Source organism: Pithys albifrons, chromosome 5, assembly GCF_047495875.1.
Source record: "Pithys albifrons albifrons isolate INPA30051 chromosome 5, PitAlb_v1, whole genome shotgun sequence".
Taxonomy (NCBI): Eukaryota; Metazoa; Chordata; class Aves; order Passeriformes; family Thamnophilidae; genus Pithys; species Pithys albifrons.
The window spans coordinates 42,674,995-42,689,869 of record NC_092462.1 but is presented as its reverse complement, the minus strand read 5'-3'; the positions used below and the strand labels follow the sequence as shown (position 1 = coordinate 42,689,869).

The 14,875-nt window shown below is 39.4% G+C and overlaps 1 protein-coding gene across 1 annotated transcript; it reads left to right on the top strand.

The window, feature by feature from the left end:
- The first annotated feature begins 2,232 nt into the window (after nt 1-2,232).
- Nucleotides 2,233-14,746, top strand: LRP2BP (LRP2 binding protein). Its single transcript, XM_071556326.1, has 9 exons — nt 2,233-2,628; nt 2,719-2,758; nt 3,019-3,101; nt 5,171-5,284; nt 6,790-6,932; nt 7,010-7,115; nt 7,582-7,805; nt 12,651-12,816; nt 14,626-14,746. Exons 1-9 carry the CDS (start codon nt 2,233-2,235, stop codon nt 14,689-14,691), a joined length of 1,338 nt encoding a protein of 445 aa, XP_071412427.1. The 3' UTR covers nt 14,692-14,746.
- The last annotated feature ends 129 nt before the right edge of the window (nt 14,747-14,875 follow it).

Genomic DNA, 14,875 nt, shown 5'->3' with positions numbered 1-14,875 from the left:
AGCAGGGCTCGAAGGGCTTAATGCCCATGCGCAGGGAAACCACAGCTGCCATCAGTGACTGTTTTGAGTTTTCAGAAATAGCTGCATTTTGTACGGACACAGCTTTGCACAGGCTGTTTGAAAGCAACTGCCTGTCCTTTCCATGCTGTAAAATCCAATTTGACAGAAGATTCAATTACTACTAATCATGCTTCACAATTAAAAGCCTGAAGAAAAGTGAAAGAGCGTACTAGCCCAGTGTCCAAATGTAGACAATTCTGTTTCCTTAGCACTACAGTATTTTCTTCCCTATTAGATGTCCACATGTTTGTTATGGAAGTTACTCATTATCAGTACCATCGTTTAAAAAAATAATTGTAGGTCATGTATTAAAAAAATATTAATAATTGCATGGTTTTGATAAACAGAGTTAAGGGAAAAGAAGCCTAACCGTGTTCCTTTAGGTACATATAGTTCTGAAATGGATGCACAAACGTGATGACAATTACCTCCTGTTTCCTTTTGGGGAAGGAAAATATAAATTATTTAAGTCGTGGAACGTGAGCACTTTTAAAGGTACAGAATTTGGGTAGATAGGAAATGTATCAATTCAGCAGAATTGTTTCAGCAAGTGACAGTTTTTACCTTTCATATGGAAAGAAAGACACCCGTGCAATTACAAAGTGTTGGTTGTTGGGGTTTTTTCCCTGAACAGCTAGCCAAGCAAATTAGTGAGAAAACAAAATTCCTACACCTCTAACTATGCATTGTTAGGGAATGAAATGCCTCTGCACAGATGCCCTAAATCCAGAGTCATTTTTTATGCAACTTCAAAGGCTCTTCTGAAAACACACATATGCAGAATTAATTTAAGACTAAATAGTCTTGTATTGCCCAAGAGCTTTGAGGGTTTTTTTTTAAAAAGATCTTCCCTCTCTGCATTACCTCAGCAATTCAGAGGTTTCAAGCTGCACCCAAGGAATCCCATGTTTTCAGACCAACCACCTACACAAACTTTTTCATCTAGCCAGCCACAACTCTCTTCAAATTGCTGCTATTAATTAGTTCTTGAGCTTTGGGTCACATTTTGCACACTGCATGAGTGCCTACAGAACTCTTCTGTCTCTGAATAACTGGTACATGTGTTGGTTATAAACACAGAAGCAACAATTCTCTATTTGCCCAGCCCAAGTGGCACTTAAGAACAAGGTTTCCTGGCTACAGTTGCTCTGGCACATAACTTGCTAAAAACTCCTCTGCGCTGTATGTCTCAAACCACACATCTTGCTCAGGTATCAAGTAAATGAAATTGGAAAAATTGGTTCTAACAAATGGGTGTAAGCACTGGAGAAACCAAGGCGAGCTGGTAAATCTCAAACCCTCCAGCATCAAAAGCAGTCATGCAGCCCAATGTTAATTATCTGTGCTGAAGGGCACCTTTGTTTTTACACTGTTCTTCACTCTGCCTGTTATAACTAAAGTAATTTGTTGATGCTTTAAAAGAAAAATGTTTATTTTCCTGTAGATTTCTTAGGCTGTATCATATACAAAATTAATAAGGATGAATGTTGGGAGTTTTTTGGTACTTAAAGTCAGTTGGGAGTCTTGCAAAACATCATATGGAGCCCGCAGGTTTAACCACACAAATCTGCAAGCATCACTCTCCTGTTTTGACTGTTGCCTCTGTCCCTGTCGCTATAGAAACAGATCGCGCTGCCAAAAATGGAAGGATGATAATCATCTGGGGAACAGGGGAAAAAAAAGGGAGGGAAAAAAGCTGGGACAGCAGCTAAGGATAATTTTCAAAGCACTCTTGCAACATTTCAATATTATTTCCTTTTTTATAAGAGAGACAGCCAGAAATCAACAGAAGTAGAAACAATGCCTTACATTTCAGGAGAAACAGTTTTAAACAGCATTTTCCCTCGACTATCCTTAAACTTTTTGTAATATCTATATAGGGAAAACAAACAATAAACGGTTTCCGATTCCTGGAAGTGCTGAAGTCCCGTTTGATAGATTGAAGTTTCATAGCCCGGTGCCTTTTTCACTGAATTGAATTCAGAGTTTCTGCTCCTTTTTCCTATAGTCGCCTTCTGAAGAGCAGTTTGGGCGTCTGCATTTAATCTCCAACGGGACCAGCAGGAAGCAGGAACGGTGCCGTGTTTGCCCAAACCGCAGCCTGTCCTGTCACCTGTTCTCGCAGTTTGGCACCGGACAACGGCTGGAGGTGGAGCAAGCACCAAACGGAAAATGCCATCGTTACATTCCCAGTCTTCCTCCTCCTGCCTTGCCAAAGGCCGCGGGACCCCAGCCCCAGCGATGGAGCGGCACCGGGGACCGCCCAAGGCCGGGCTCTGCCGCCGGGAGCCCCGGGACAGCAGCGGGGGCCGCTCCGCCGGCGGCGCGGGGAGCTCAGCCCCGGCGGCGCCCCCGAGACAGCGCCCCCCGGCCCGGCTGGACCGCGCTCCGGCCGCACGGCGGGCTCGGCCCGAGCCCCCTTCGGGTGCGGGGCTCCCGGGAGGATTCGACCGCCGGTGCTGGATGGCGCTGCACAGCGAGCGGCTGCCGCCGGACCGCAGCGCCCAACCCGGCCCCGGCACGCCAGGTACTGCTCCCACTGCTCCCAACCCGCCCCCGGCACGCCAGGTACTGCTCCCATTGCTCCCACTGCTCCCAGCCCGCCCCTGGCATGCCAGGTACTGCTGCCGCTGCTCCCACTGCTGCTGCTGCTCCCAGTCCGCCCTCGCCTCTTCCACCCGTTCAGGTTCGCTTTTGAGCTCTTCCACAGCGAACCTCACGTTCACAAGGGTCAGGCTGTATTCAGTGAATGTTTCTTTCTGGCTTTTACTGAACTTTTCCTTTTTATAATACATCCCTCTCTTTTTAGTCTTTTAAAGAACGTATTAATCAGGGGACCCAGCCAGCTTCAGACCTTTGGTGTGCTTTCTGATGCTGTTCCATCTGTTTGGGGACAAAACCAAATGTGTGTCCATTTTTAAGGAGATGACCACATCCATGCTGTGCTGAGTACAAAAGCAAAGGAGGAGTTGGTGCTGAGGACAGCAGCAGATGGAGATCATCCAGCACCATTTTTGGATGGACAACGGTACTATGAACAGGTTGTGCTGTCCTTAAGTAAATACTATGAACTTGACAATTTTCAATACCGTTTCAGTGGGGAAAGGGACATCTTAAAAAAACTACAACAGGTTCCTATGCCTGTTTTTATCCCATTAAAATCACCAGGTCTTCCCCCTAAATAAGTTTTTCCTACACCTTCCCCAAGCATCTACTGATGTCTTTCAGTTCCCTCTCAGGTCTCCTTAGAGCCAGATAAATCAGCAGCAGCCTATCCCTACAGCCAACTTTCAAGCCAAGTTTTGTTTTGGCCAGCTTACTGGCCAAACACAATGCACTGTGTTTTCAGTTACCAGGGGCACAGATCCCTGACCCAAGACACAGCTTTCGATCTTTGTTCCCCACATAGTTTTGGTGAAACTTGTTGAAACATGCTATCTTCTGGATTTCTGTCTCTGCCCACTTCAGCTAAAAATGGTTATCCATGTCTTTGAAAGTAAATGCTCAAGGAACAGTGTAAGACTGGCTGGCAGGTGAACTTAAACCTCAGCTTCTTGTGAAAATTATATCTTAGCTCAGGAAGGTGGAAAAGACTGTAGTACAACCACTGATTCAGGTATTTTCCACTGTTCTGTGCACAGATTCAGTATTGTTTACAGTGCAGCAGTGACACTGTAAATTGGTCTCAGGGTTTGCAGAAGGAAGATAATTCACTCACTTGGGGTTTCTGCTTTCTGGGCCCTGTCCTTCTTAATGTTTTCATTTAATGAATTACCTGATTTTGGCATCATCAAGACCAACTTCATGGAGCAGAAGACCTGTCTGTTTCTTGACAAGGTGGCTTAGATGTCCATGAGATAGATATAGATATAGATATAGATATAGATATAGATTATATAGATTATATAGATTATATAGATTATATAGATTATATAGATATAGATATAGATATAGATATGTGTACATCCCTAAATTTATTGTTTGAGCAGATTTTAATTTTCAACTTTTTAAATATATGTCTGTAGTGCTTAAAAATGCATGTGCTTATAGCACTGCACTTTTAGATGTTAGAAAAACCCCCGCTGCTAATCAGAGCCATGTGGCTGCTTCTTAAAGCACTAAATTCTCAGGAAATGTAAGATTAAATGTGTTTCCTCTATGTCCTTTTCTGATATTCACAACAGAAAAAAGGAACTGGTGGGTTTTTTCCCAGAGTTCTTTAAAAAAACACGGCCCACACAGGTATAATGGGTAGAGCTCATAAGACAATTAAGTTAGGCAATAGCTTGGACAGAATTAACAAGGGATGGTTTGTCATTGTGATGACATTTGACTGCTGAGCTATTGCTCAGTTTTAAGCTTTTGCAGTCAGATATTGTTTTTTGAAAACATACAAAAAATTTGAAGGAAAAATAAAGTTAAGAATGTTTCAATTTCAATATTGTTTTTACTTGGTATGTATGCATAAAAATATTTTAGTAAGGACACCAGGCTCAGTTAACTGTTACACTGCAGTTGTCTAACAGTACTTTTAAATATAATTTCTTCTTTAACTTAATGCAGAAGCAAATACTCCCTAAGATTCTTTCTTAGAAGTGAAAGTATCTCTGCTGCTGCAGTTGATGCCTTCATAAGAAATGTGGGGCAGACAGCTGGGTCCATAAAAGTCTTCAGACATCTGAGTTTATTAGTCTTTGTAAAATCAACCCTTAGTTGAGATGTAAAAGCAGACTGTTAAAACCCCCAATGTATAAGAACAGCTGACTTAAGTTTAAGGGACCTCAGAGAGACAGAGCAGGGAACTTGGAATCAGATTTTGTCTCCTTAAACTAAAAAGATGGTGTTTGAGGAGAGGGAAAGAAAGTTTGTCAGAAAGTCTTTTGATTATCCAACTTTCTTGTGGTTGTTAAATTCCTCTATTTTTGTTTTCTGCCAGTTGTATGGTTGAACTTTTTTGTTCTTCATTCATGAGAGAAATGCTCCATGTTGAAAAATTGTAAGGGTGGACATATAGGAGAGTATATATACATATACCATATACTATGCCATATATATCATGCCATATTACTCTTCATTCTGTATGGTTCATTGTGTGATTTGTCTTTCCCAGGGGTTATATGAAGAAGCATTAATGCAATTTAAAAAAATCGAGGATACAGATTTTCAAGCAATGTATCAGCTTGGTGTAATGTATTATGATGGACTAGGCACTGAAAAAGACCCTGTGAGTAATCTAGATGCACACATTTTACTTTTCTTTTAATATTGGCATTATTATTATAGTTATTATAGCGTTATTATTATACTATTAAGAGTTTGTTTGTAACTGTGATTGTTTAGTTTAAAATAAACAGCTTTTTCATTTAGAATTAGTTTCATAAAGTATAGATGTATACAGAACATCATTAAAGAGAGAAGGTTCTGGATTGAGAAAGTTCTCAGAAAATGCTACAATAAAATAGGTGTATCTGAAAAATACAGTAATTTGTACTTTAAAATCTAACTTCTAAGGGCTTGATTGTACTTTGTATGGAAGCTAATTTTAAAAATTGCTTATTAAAAATTTGTTACTTTTTAATAAGAAGTTCATATACATGAAAATAAAGTGTGTAAAAATGGAAATAAAACAATTATATTTCGAAGTGTGAAACATCTATTGCACAAAGACTTTTTAAGGTACTTTCTATTCTTTTAGCACAGATTGTAAAGATGACTGTGCTTCTGCCAGTGGTTGACAGTAATATTTTTTAATTATACAAATGAAAATTACATTTGCAAGAACCTGAGGAATTTAAACTGAAGAATTATATTATAGAAAAGGAAGATAAAGGAATTACTTGATTCAATAAGAAAGAGTTAATTTGTTGGTAAAGATGATCTTAAAAAGTGGCATGAGGAAAAAATACAACCAGGATGAACGAGTGAATTACAAGACAGGAGACAAAAAAAATTAACCAAACACTGTATTAAAAAATGGGACTCCTACCTGGTGCTTACAGGATTGTCAGCAGAATGGAAAATATTCTGCTGCAGTTTAGAGGTGCTTCATTTTTTCTGTATGCCTGCATAATTACCGCATTTATTTACTTGCAAATAAACACTTTAGCAGAGTTTCTTCTTTTTTTTATCTATTGTAAGAGAAACCTTTTATAAAGGGCTATTCCTAGTGTATTTGAAGGGGGTGTCCCTACTAAATCCCAGCAGCGTAAAACTTCTTTCTAAAATGCTTTTGAGGTCTCCATGTTCTCCATTTGCTTATATAACATTGTCAGTTTTCATTCTTTATAAATCTAAGGTATTTTAAATGAAGGGACTTGAAAGTGTACTACATATCCCTTTGCCTTCTGTTAAGATTATTTTATGATTTCAGATGCATTATGCAACATGCAAAAGTTCACAGAATTCTGAAAGTGAAAATGTTGCAAGTTTGGGATGCAACATGCATTTATGTAAGCACATTAATGTTCTTGAGAAAATTATCAGTGAAGAAGAGTATCATAATATCAGATGAATAGTTATGAGGAAATGTTTCATGTTAATGTTGGGGATAAAAATCTAGGGGCTGTCTATTAACCAAAGATCAGTTGTGATTTGGTATTACACTGTTTTCCTACCAGTATGCCTCAGGCTTTCTTCAAAGTGGACATATTACCTTTCTTGCAGAAGTTAGGTTCTTTATGTCATCCTCTTCACAGTCTGAACATAACAACTTGAATGGCTCAATTTTAGGAAAGGGGAGTGGAATACATGAATAAAATACTCAGCTCTGATTCCCCAAAAGCAAGACACTTGAAGGTTGCAGCTGCACACAATCTTGGCAGGGCGTATTATGAAGGCTGTGGTGTTAAGCGTTCAACTGAGGAGGCTGAAAGGTAAGGGCACTCAGTGATCCTCCTGACAAGTTACAAGATTCTGTGTTACTTGAACTTTGTTGTCCCCATTTTCTTAGGTTGTGGCTTATTGCTGCAGATCATGGAAATCCAAAAGCAAGTGTAAAGTCCCAGAGTACTTTAGGAATGCTTTATTCTATGCCAATTCTAAAAGATCTGAAGAAGGTAAAACCCACTTGTATCTTTTGAAATGGAATCCTAATTAATTTTTAATTTCATGGAACTATTACAGTGATATATTTGATTCTGAAAGATGTTGTTTAAGTAACTAGGCAACATTTAACATTATCCATTTCAGCCTGTATTAACAGATGGCCAGAATCTCTCATTTTGACTCACTTGATGCTGCTAGCCAAGACTTTTTTTATTCTTTTTTTATTGTGAGAGTATCAGGAAGAATGATAGAATGGATTAAAGTTCTGTCAGCTTTGGTAAACTTCAGAAATCAAGCAGGTGTCACTGATTAAAATGCTCTGACAGTAAATGAAGCAGGTTTAAAAGCCCTACAAGGATTCTGCTTTCTTTTATGTATAAGCAATTCTTACAGGATGGTTGGTGTAAAAGCTTTTATGGAAATAGTATACAAGCAGATAAAGTAAATATATACTCCAACTTTGTGTCTCTTGTTTAGGCCTTCTTCTGGCATTCAGCAGCATGTGACAATGGAAATCTGGAATCACAAGGAGCACTTGGCATTATGTATCTCTATGGACAAGGTATACACCAAAACACTAAAGCTGCCTTGGAATGTTTGAGAAAAGCAGCAGAACGTGGAAACATCTATGCTCAAGGCCATCTTGTAGAATATTATTACACTAAAAAATTTTACTCAAAAGCTGCTGCACTAGCCAAAAGGTGAAGTTAATTTTGCTTTATTTTTCACTATGGTTGTTCATGCAAGACCACGTAACTCAGCTTAAAATTGTTAATAAGATAATGCTCTTGTCTTTTAAACTCAAGAGATGTTTGAGATAATGAATTGCAGAACTTCATCTTTAAAGATGGAATAGCCAATGACAAAATTAATACTATAAGGTTCTCAATTAGTATAGTTAAACTTTTCTTTCTGATCTTGTAAAGCAAAACAGCATTGAACTAGAATTCCAAGTAAATGTCCACATGCAAGCCTGCCTTCCTTGTCTTTTCAGTCCACAGTCTCCTCCAGGCTCCTGACTTCACCATTCCCTTTAAACCCCTACAACCACAGAATCCCCAGACTGCAAGGGACCTCAAAGATCACCCGGTCCAACCTTTCTTGGCAAAAGCACAGTCTAGTCAAGATGGCCCAGAGCCCTCTTCAGCTGAATCTTAAAGAGTCCAATGTTTGGGAATCCAACACTTCACTTGTTTTCTGTCTCTCTTATGCTTCTCTCTTTGTTTTTGAGCAGGCTCAGAAGCTCGCAGTTAAGCCAAAGAGGTCTCTTGCCTCACCTATTTTCCTTAGCTTTAAAAAGGGGATGAACAATCTTTGGACTGCCAGGGGAGCATTCTTGAAAAACTCACAGCACTCACTAGCTCCTTTATGTCCCCATGATATGCATTGCAAGCTGAAGTTTGCTCTTCTGCAATCTAAAACGTTGTCTTAGTACTAACTCTCAGTGTGCTCAGGAGGATCCCAGATCCACAATATTGTGGAACTCTGCAGCCAAAGCTATGCCTAACTGAGATATTACAAAGCAGATTTTCCTGGTTTGTGAGTAACAAGTCCAGCAGTGCCTCATTCCTGGTTGGCACATTTGTCATTTGTATGAGGAAGCAGTCCTCTACTGCTCCATTCCAGGAACTGGATGGATGTCCTGGTAGGTGCTGTATTCTTCCATCTATTGTCTGGGTAGTTAAAGTCACCCGTAAGAACCAGTTTTGTTACCCAAAATTTATTTAGTGACCCAAATACTGCCTTGTTGGTCTTGGTTTGGAGATTGGTAAGAGATGCCTGCTGCAAGATCCCACTTGGAAATTACTCCTCTGATCCTGACCCAGAAGCTTCTGAAATTGCCACAGTTGACTTCTATATGTTTTAAGTTCTCCTTAACACAGAGCATGACTCCTCCTCCTCTTCTTGCCTTCCTGCCTTTACAAAGCAGCCTAGAGCCATCCACTGTGATGCTCCTGCCCTGTGAGTTGTTCCACTGCATTTCAGTTACTCCTATGGCTATGTGACTTTCTGACAGGGTGCAGAGTTCCATTTCTCCTGTTTGTTCCCCAGGCTGTGTGTATTGTATACATACACTTGAGGTGGTTGGTGTTCAGTTCACATCTTGGGAGGCAGCTAAAGAACATTTGTTGCCGCTCTGGTTGCCCTGATTTATTCCCCATTTGGTTGCAATGGTGTCACTTTGAGTCCAAAGTGCCCCCCAAATCCTTTGCTTTAAAGCTCACCTCACCAGGTTGGCCAGCCTGCTGTCAAAGATTCCCTTATCTCTCCCAGACAAGTGGATCCCACCCCTTCCTAACAGGCAGTAGTCATCAAACAATGTCCCGTTGCCATAAAAACCAAAATGGTTCTGACAGCACCAGCCACAAATCCAGAGTCAATTTGTACTGTATGTCTGGTTTTGGCTGCATCATTTGATCTAAATGGTAAAATGGAAAAAAGGTAACCTGGCACAAATACATTTTGTTTGCACTGCCAGGACTTTGTAGTCTTCCTTGATTCTGTGGTGCCATTCATGCCCACATGAAAGAGTAGCAAAGGATCTGTACTCTTGACAAGTTGCGGCACCCTTCCAGCAGCACCTCTGACCTCAGCTCCTCGACAGCCACACACCCCTCGAGAGTCCCCCTCAGGCCAGCAGACAGGAGCCTCAGTGCTCCTTCACAGTCATCCACTACAAGCACTTCTTGTTGATTTTTGTAGTATCCACTGTGTGCTCCTGGTAGAGTTTCTTTGCAGACTTTGCATGTGAGTGTCTAGAGTGGTTAAAGCTTCAGATCTGATTTTGGTTGCAATGCTGGAGGGTGGGGAGGGAAGTACAGTCCTGCTTTTGTGGATCACCAAAGTCCAAGGTGTCTCATTCTCTGTGGTTTCTGCCACAGGAGCATGATTTGGAAACCACTGATCTATCTCTGTCTCTGCACCTCTAATACAAAGAGCACAAGTATTCTTCCCTCCCCATGTCCCTCATCTGAATATAATTTCTACCCACTGTCTCTCATTCATCATTGCCTTGCTCTGTGGCTCAATGTGCTTTGGTCCAGTTCCTGTGTTGGTTACAGGAAATGCAAGCATTGATACCATGTGAGATCCTGCAGTAAGCACTCTGAGTACCACTGCCTGGGAATTAAAGCAGCTGCTGCACACAGTGCTAAGTTATCACCCTTGAGCTTTCTATCAGTTGCTGCTTATGAGGACACATAATGCCCAGGCACTTTTATGCCTGGACCACAAAACAGGGACCTGCATGCAAGTGGTTTCTGATGATTATCTGCCTGCCTAGAGGTACTGGTCCAAGCCCCAGTCAGGCAGCACTGACTGGCCTTTCAACAGGCAGTCAGTGTGGGACTCACTGCTCTACCTACACACTCTGGAGTGGTTTGTGTATTGCAGAAATACCAGCTACTGTTATAGGCTGCAGTATTTAAAATTGTCTGTATCAAGTTTCTGTATCTTGAACTAGTCATGAAGAACAAGAGCAATGTTGGTGCCAGTTCTACAGCTGATGAACAGCACATTTCTGTGACAAACCTCCAGAGCTCACCAGTGTATGTTAAAAGTTCAATCTGTCAATCAGATTATTGATATGCTGGAAATAAGCTGCAGATAGACTACTTGCACAAGTTGCACACAATAGTATTCATGCTTTTTGGGGTATGTTTACAAAACTGCTGTTGCCTGGCAATAAACATACCACAATTTACTGCCTTAGAGAAGCTGCACCCTGTATATGCCATGGCATAGCATAAGCTCTGGTAATTCAGTAGTTCACCTATGAATGCTCTTTGGTATAGTCTCTGCTGAAAAGCATTGTTTCTCTCTAAACGGCTGCTTTTCTTTCTTGTGCACTGTAAGTAGACTGATAGCTATTCAGTCTAATCTAGCCTGTCTCGTCTGGAATGAATCCCCCCTCCAGTCAATGCTGCATGGTAGATTATTCAGACCAGTAAACAGTGCACTTCATCAGCTGCAATTGTGACTGCATAAAATAGCAATGCAATCCCACAGTACAGTCCGAAGTGACAATTTCTGAACCAAAAGATACTTCCACCCTACTTAAAACAGTTCCGCTTAATTAGAATGGCAGTTGGCCTTGAGGCAAAAATCTTAGCAGTTCAACCAGTAGTATCAAGCACCAGTACCTTTTCTGCTAAAATTTGTCCTACATTCATACCAACTACATAGTTTGTTACATTAGGTACAAGCATACAAACACTATGTGATTACATATGATATAATCTTGCCTAGTATTTGGAGTCTAGATTAGCTACTGATACTTCACTTCAAATAATTTAGTTATTCCACACAGTTTGACTTACCCATTGCTTTGATATATTCTTGAAGTCAGCTGTGCTGAAATAGAATTTCTGCCTGACTTGACTGGGTATTGGTATTTGCATCAGCATCTTGTGGTGTATCTTTCAAAAATGCTATGCATCAGGAAAGCTGAAAGAAGTAACAGGTTACTCTTGTTATATTTGAATGTTTTTGCTACTAAGAACAGTTGTGTTACTGTATTTGTTAATGGGACCAAATTAGGCAGGAGAATATTGCTATCAACACATTTGAGTGATGTAGCAGGCACTGGCTTGAAAAGGGCTAGTTGGGAACAATCTTCCATAAACACTGATTTACAGGGAGTAGCTATGAATTGAAATGACTTGCATTTTTCCTTCCTTTTTTCCTGTCAAATCTGTGACTCTTTGATACAGCAAAATGATGTATGAAGAAGCACATAATTACTGTTTGGTTTCTGGAAAGGATACATAACTTGGGAGTTTCTGCTTTAAGACAAGAGAAAAAAATCAATTTCCACTTAGAAAACAGTGTACCTAATATTATACCCTTAATATTATAGTGACAATACTAGGTAATTATAGCCTGATAGTTAAAACTGTGTTCACTTTGTCTCTCTGATTCTTAAAATGGTTCTTAGTAAAAACAACATGCAGAAAATAACAGCAAGCAAGCAGAAGAAAGGCAGTAGCTGAGCTGAAACAGTCATACATGGTTGTCCTAAGTGAGTTTTATAACCAGTATGTCCAAGATTTTCAGATTCTTATGATTTGCCAATATCCTAGTAAGGACCTGGAATTTTAGAGCTGTAGAATCACGGAATGGTTTAGGTTGACCCTTTATAAATCCTCTAGTTCCATCTCCCTTCCTGTGGGCTTCTTCTTCCACTAGATGAGGCTGCTCAATTACATGAAATAAGCACTTTGCCTTTCTTCCACATATAATTTCCATGAAATAATAGGAACAAGTGTAAAATACATTGCCTTTTGTAACTAGTGTAACTATAATAAATATGACTTCAAAAGTTATGTATTTGTTTACTGTTTAACATCATGGTATTCAAATAGGACTAACTTAAAATCAAATACCAAATAGAAGAGTCGTTGTAAGATGCTGAATACATGTAAATTCCAGCTTATTTTGGATAACAATGTAAATGGAAAGGAGGCATTGTTAAATTCATGTGTAGTCAACTTTAACTATTGCTTGAGCTAGCGTTATTTAACCTAATGCTCTAAATTTCACAATAGGACTACAGAAAACAGTGACATCAATATGGTAGCCAAGACAGCTGATTGTCATCCAACATATGTAGCCAAGGGGGTTGCTGTGGCTGCTTTCTACTTGGCTAGATGCCTCCAGCTCGGCCGAGGCGTAAAGCAAGATCAAGACGCTGCTAAAAAATACTATTCTAAGGTAAGACAGTCTTACAGACTAATTCATATCTCATGAAATTGTGATACCTTGGATTTGAGTCTTGAAACTTGCTGTTCTGTTAAAAACTCCAACATTGTGTTAAAAAAAATCTGTGCAATAAAATGTATAGTGATAAAAGTATATTGAAAACTACTAAAAATTGTCTTTAAAGGATGCTATCTGGCCACTTGCTTAAGCAAATAACACATTCCACAAAACCGACAAAAAATCTATGGTAATCACCACAGCAAAGAGCTTGGTAACTTGAAATATAAATTAGCTATAACAATTAGAATGATTCTATCCCAAATCTAATTTGCTGTCATTCAATAACTGAAAAATCATGACTTTTCCTCTATGTTAGAGTCAGTTACAATTGCAGCTTTCACTAAATTGGCCATAACTGGTTCTCATGCTTAATTTTTTTATTTACACTTTTCGCAACAGCTGAGAATCTACTGCTTTTCCTATTGCCTACACAGAGGGCAAAAAACAAAAAAACCAAAATCAGTCACATTTTACCAAAGTTCTAATTTTGAAGTAAGATTTATTGCTTGAGGAAAAATATCAACAATGGCCTCTAGAAGATGAATCTGCTAAGTAATATCAGTGATGCCTAAAGGTATATCAAGGCAAAGTGATTATACCAGCCGAATGTAGCATGTTTGCACCTGTGCTTCAGAGAGACTCTCTGATTTCTGTGCATGTAGTGACCATTTGTTTCCGCAAGTAGAATACTTTGATGTCCAGCTTGATGCAATCTAAACAAATGCAGAGTTATGTAAACGATAAATTATCAAATAATTTTTGTGGTTCCTTACTCGGGGAAGCCACTGATATGAGGGTCTTAGCAAACCAGGTGATCTTTTGAATACAGGCATTTAAAATATTTTGTTCTCCTAATGTGGAAAGTGTTACAGAGGATAGGATGAGGAGGAGATGAGGAAAAGAATCTAAGCTGAGGTGTTACGAACACTGTAGCCAGTATTCCTAGTTAAATCTTAAGGCATTGAAGAGGTCCATCAGGATTAAACTGCTGCATGGCTTTGTAGGAGCCACTGCCTCCTAAAGTCTAGCAAAACCATCGTAACTGAAAGATTGCAACTTTCACTCATTATTCACAACCTGTACACCTGAGACTGATCTAGGAATGTCATTAGCTTCTCAGTATCAAAGGAGGTTCTTCCTATTGACTAGTGCCATGCATCTGTAAATTGACAGCAAAAGAAATGGAATGCAATATAAAAAAGGAAGTTTCCTGAACCAGTAACTTTAGAACAAGTAGGAATTGTGGGGGTGTCCAGTTCCTTTTGTGCCTGGAAAATTCTCATGTTAACTGTAGAATTACACCTACTTTAAGTTAAAATCATATTTGTTTCTTAAATTAACTGCTCTGCTGTAGTTTTGGCATACAATTCATAGACCCATTCAGTTTTGAAAGAGGTGAGAAATAGAAGATAGGCACCCCCTAAGGGTAATGATATAGATGATGGAAGCGAATGAAACTCATCATCTGTAAGCAGATTTATGTTTCTGACTGAAGCCAGCACAGGCCACGCCAACAGAATTAAAACGATAAACCCAAGATTAACAATATAATTAAGTATGCTAATTTTAAATACAGATCTTTTCTTATGTGGCATCAGAAACAGGGATTTAAAGCTGAATATATTAACTCCTCAATATTTTTACAAGTTGATTATCTCAGATACTTCTGTTGACAATAAAAGACTTTATTAATATTATATTGACAACATCCAATTTTATTGTAGCTATCAACTAGCACTCTGGTATTCTTTGTTTTCAAAGGCATGCCAGCTGGATCCTGCTGTTTCTTCTGCTCTTGAACTGGCAGCTAATCTTGGGAGAATTTAGCATTTCCTTTAACTATGACTGGTATATAAATGTATTTAGTCATTAATCTCCAGCAATTTACAGACTGTGCCCAACTTACTGCTTGCTTTTCAACTTTCTGTAATTCTTATTTAAAGCAGTTTACTGATTCATGTTATCTAAAATAAAGAGAAAAGCTCACACTCTTTCTTTAACTGAGATGAAA

Excerpts from the sequence above, each read along its gene's own strand:
- LRP2BP (XM_071556326.1), top strand. The coding sequence starts at position 2,233 with ATGCCATCGTTACATTCCCAGTCTTCCTCCTCCTGCCTTGCCAAAGGC. Across the intron at positions 2,759-3,018 it reads CCGTTCAGGTTCGCTTTTGA|CAAAGGAGGAGTTGGTGCTG; the intron begins GCTCTTCCACAG and ends TGAGTACAAAAG. Across the intron at positions 7,806-12,650 it reads GCTGCTGCACTAGCCAAAAG|GACTACAGAAAACAGTGACA; the intron begins GTGAAGTTAATT and ends ATTTCACAATAG.